The sequence below is a fragment of the Poromitra crassiceps genome, assembly GCF_964638095.1.
Source record: "Poromitra crassiceps genome assembly, contig: HAP1_SCAFFOLD_1315, whole genome shotgun sequence".
Lineage (NCBI taxonomy): Eukaryota > Metazoa > Chordata > Actinopteri > Beryciformes > Melamphaidae > Poromitra > Poromitra crassiceps.
Window position 1 is genome coordinate 5,001 of NW_028151095.1, and position 2,500 is coordinate 7,500.

At 51.2% G+C, this 2,500-nt stretch overlaps 1 protein-coding gene across 1 annotated transcript in view; it reads left to right on the top strand.

The window, feature by feature from the left end:
* LOC310771817 (transcription activator BRG1-like) overlaps positions 1–2,500 on the top strand; it is a gene marked incomplete at its 5' end in the record, with an annotated part of 10,435 nt that overhangs the window by 4,623 nt on the left and 3,312 nt on the right. The window contains 4 exons of the mRNA XM_083664332.1: positions 292–552; positions 692–769; positions 968–1,186; positions 1,693–1,958. Coding sequence (XP_083520458.1) covers positions 292–552; positions 692–769; positions 968–1,186; positions 1,693–1,958 — 824 coding nt within the window. The remainder of the gene's footprint in view (positions 1–291; positions 553–691; positions 770–967; positions 1,187–1,692; positions 1,959–2,500) is intronic.

Here is a 2,500-nt window from a genome sequence, read left to right on the forward strand (position 1 = left end):
CGGTATTACCAGAGGCTGGGAGATCTTCACAAAGTCCCATTTCAGAATTTTGGGGGAAATGTATAAGATAATTACCAGTCGTTGTTTGAGCTCAACAAACTCAAAGAAAATTCATGTTAGAATTTGTGTCAACTATTGAAATACAGTTCTTACAAGTACCATTCTTGTTTGTATTCCTCATTTGACCCTTCACTATAGACTCATAACTCTGAGACCTTATTATATGATATTTGGCATGGCGAGTGTCACTCTCACCCCAACTCTGTTCCCACTTCCCACTCCGCTCTGCAGGACCTGCAAGCCCAGGACCGAGCTCACCGCATCGGCCAGACCAACGAGGTTCGTGTCCTGCGTCTTTGCACCGTCAACAGTGTAGAGGAGAAAATCCTGGCAGCAGCCAAGTACAAACTAAACGTGGACCAAAAGGTCATCCAGGCTGGCATGTTCGACCAGAAATCCTCCAGCCACGAGCGCAGGGCCTTCCTGCAGGCTATCCTGGAGCACGAGGAGCAAGAAGAGGGCTGGAGTCCAGGAGTGTGTACACGCATTCAGGTGTGTGTGTGTGTATACAACTTACTTACTATCCCTCACACCGGCAGCACACTTTCTCCACAACCGCCCGGGAGCAAAATTAACTTTTCATCTGTATTTTTCTATTTTCCGGGTGCCGATGTTTGCATGCCGGCTTCAGGAGGAGGACGAGGTTCCCGATGACGAGACGGTCAACCAGATGATCGCCAGGAGTGAGGAAGAGTTCGAACACTTCATGGTCAGTGTGTGTATGCGTGTGCGTGTGTGTGTGTCTGATGGTAAAGTAATACCTATAGTCCATGCAAACACATCTACAGTACATCCCATATACTGTACACACAGTCCACGCTCAGGTAAGCTCCAGCTCGACCACACTCCTTTCCGTAGCCTTTAGCTTCTGTCGCTTTACCTGCTTGTCTCCGTCTCCGTCTCCCAGCGCATGGACCTGGACCGGCGCCGCGAGGACGCCCGCAACCCGCGGCGGAAGCCCCGTCTGATGGAGGAAGACGAGCTGCCCACGTGGATCATGAAGGACGACGCCGAGGTGGAGCGGCTCACCTGCGAGGAGGAGGAGGAGAAGATGTTCGGCCGAGGCTCTCGCCAGCGCAAGGAGGTGGACTACAGCGACTCGCTGACCGAGAAGCAGTGGCTCAAGGTGAGCGGCCGCACGGGACAGAGGACGAGGAGCATGTGAGAGGACAGCATAGTGGTTTATCGGCCGGCGGGGGATGGGTAGCAAATGTCTAAACAGGGTTTCAGGGTTCCCATGGGTCCTTGAAAGTTGAAAGAGTAGACATAAATAGACACGGGTCATTGAAAGTTCTTTATTTTGCGCAAGAATAGAAATTGAAGTTCTTTTGATTTATTTTTGTACTTACCATGTAACACAGCACAGTTGAGAAGTGTTCACACATTCAAGCCTCTCTCTCTTTTTAATCATTGTCTGTGAGCTTCTGTAAAGCCTGCTAGTTCTTATAAACATTCTCAGTGCGTAACAGTAATGAACCTTGATCCGTGTCTCAAACTATGCCGTGTTGGGTCGTTTAATTTGATGAAATTTGGTCTCGAAAGTTAGATGTTTAAGAAGGTGTGGGAACCCTGCTTTTTGTTTTGTGGAAGTGTTCCGTATTGTTCATTTGGTCGTCTCTTCACCCTGCGCAGGCGATCGAGGAGGGCACACTGGAGGAAATCGAGGAGGAGGTGCGCACCAAGAAGACGCCCCGCAAGAGGAAGCGGGACCGCGACCCGGACCTGCCCGGTCCCTCCTCCTCGTCGTCGGGGGGCCGCGCCCGGGGGGACAAAGACGAGGACGGGAAGAGGCAGAGGAAACGCGGGCGGCCGCCCGCCGAGAAGCTCTCCCCCAACCCCCCCACCCTCACCAAGAAGATGAAGAAGATCGTGGACGCCGTCATCAAGTACAAGGACAGGTAGCGGAAGCGAGCTGTCAGCAACGCCTGGTACCTGGCACACGCTGAGGTGTTGTGAGATGTGTTCTGACCAGGGGGTGTTTTGCAGGGGGGGATGGGGTGGGGGTTGGCGTGGGGGTTGGGGTGGATTTCCCTCCCTCTGATCATGAAATTGAATCGCAGGTGGGAACACACTTTCCCCCACACTTTCATTCTGTCAGTTAATACACACATTTACCACCAAACCACACCAATCTGCAAACGCAAACGGATTATAGAAGTTACGTTCTTTCCAGCTCATACATCTGCAGAGCTGCCTATGATCCGTCTACAGGAAAAAGTGTAAAAAGAGAAGGAAAAGAACGGTATGTGGGAAACCTTTCGTCCTTTCTTCAGCATCGCCATCACCTGGGCCAGACGTGTACAACAAGCAGCTGTATCTTTACCCACCAGCACCGCTGTATATTGTGAGCCATAATGGCCTGATTTATCACACCGGTTTGACTAATTTATGATCGGCTGTGCATCATTCTTATTCCCACGTTACTCTATGATGTGGTGAC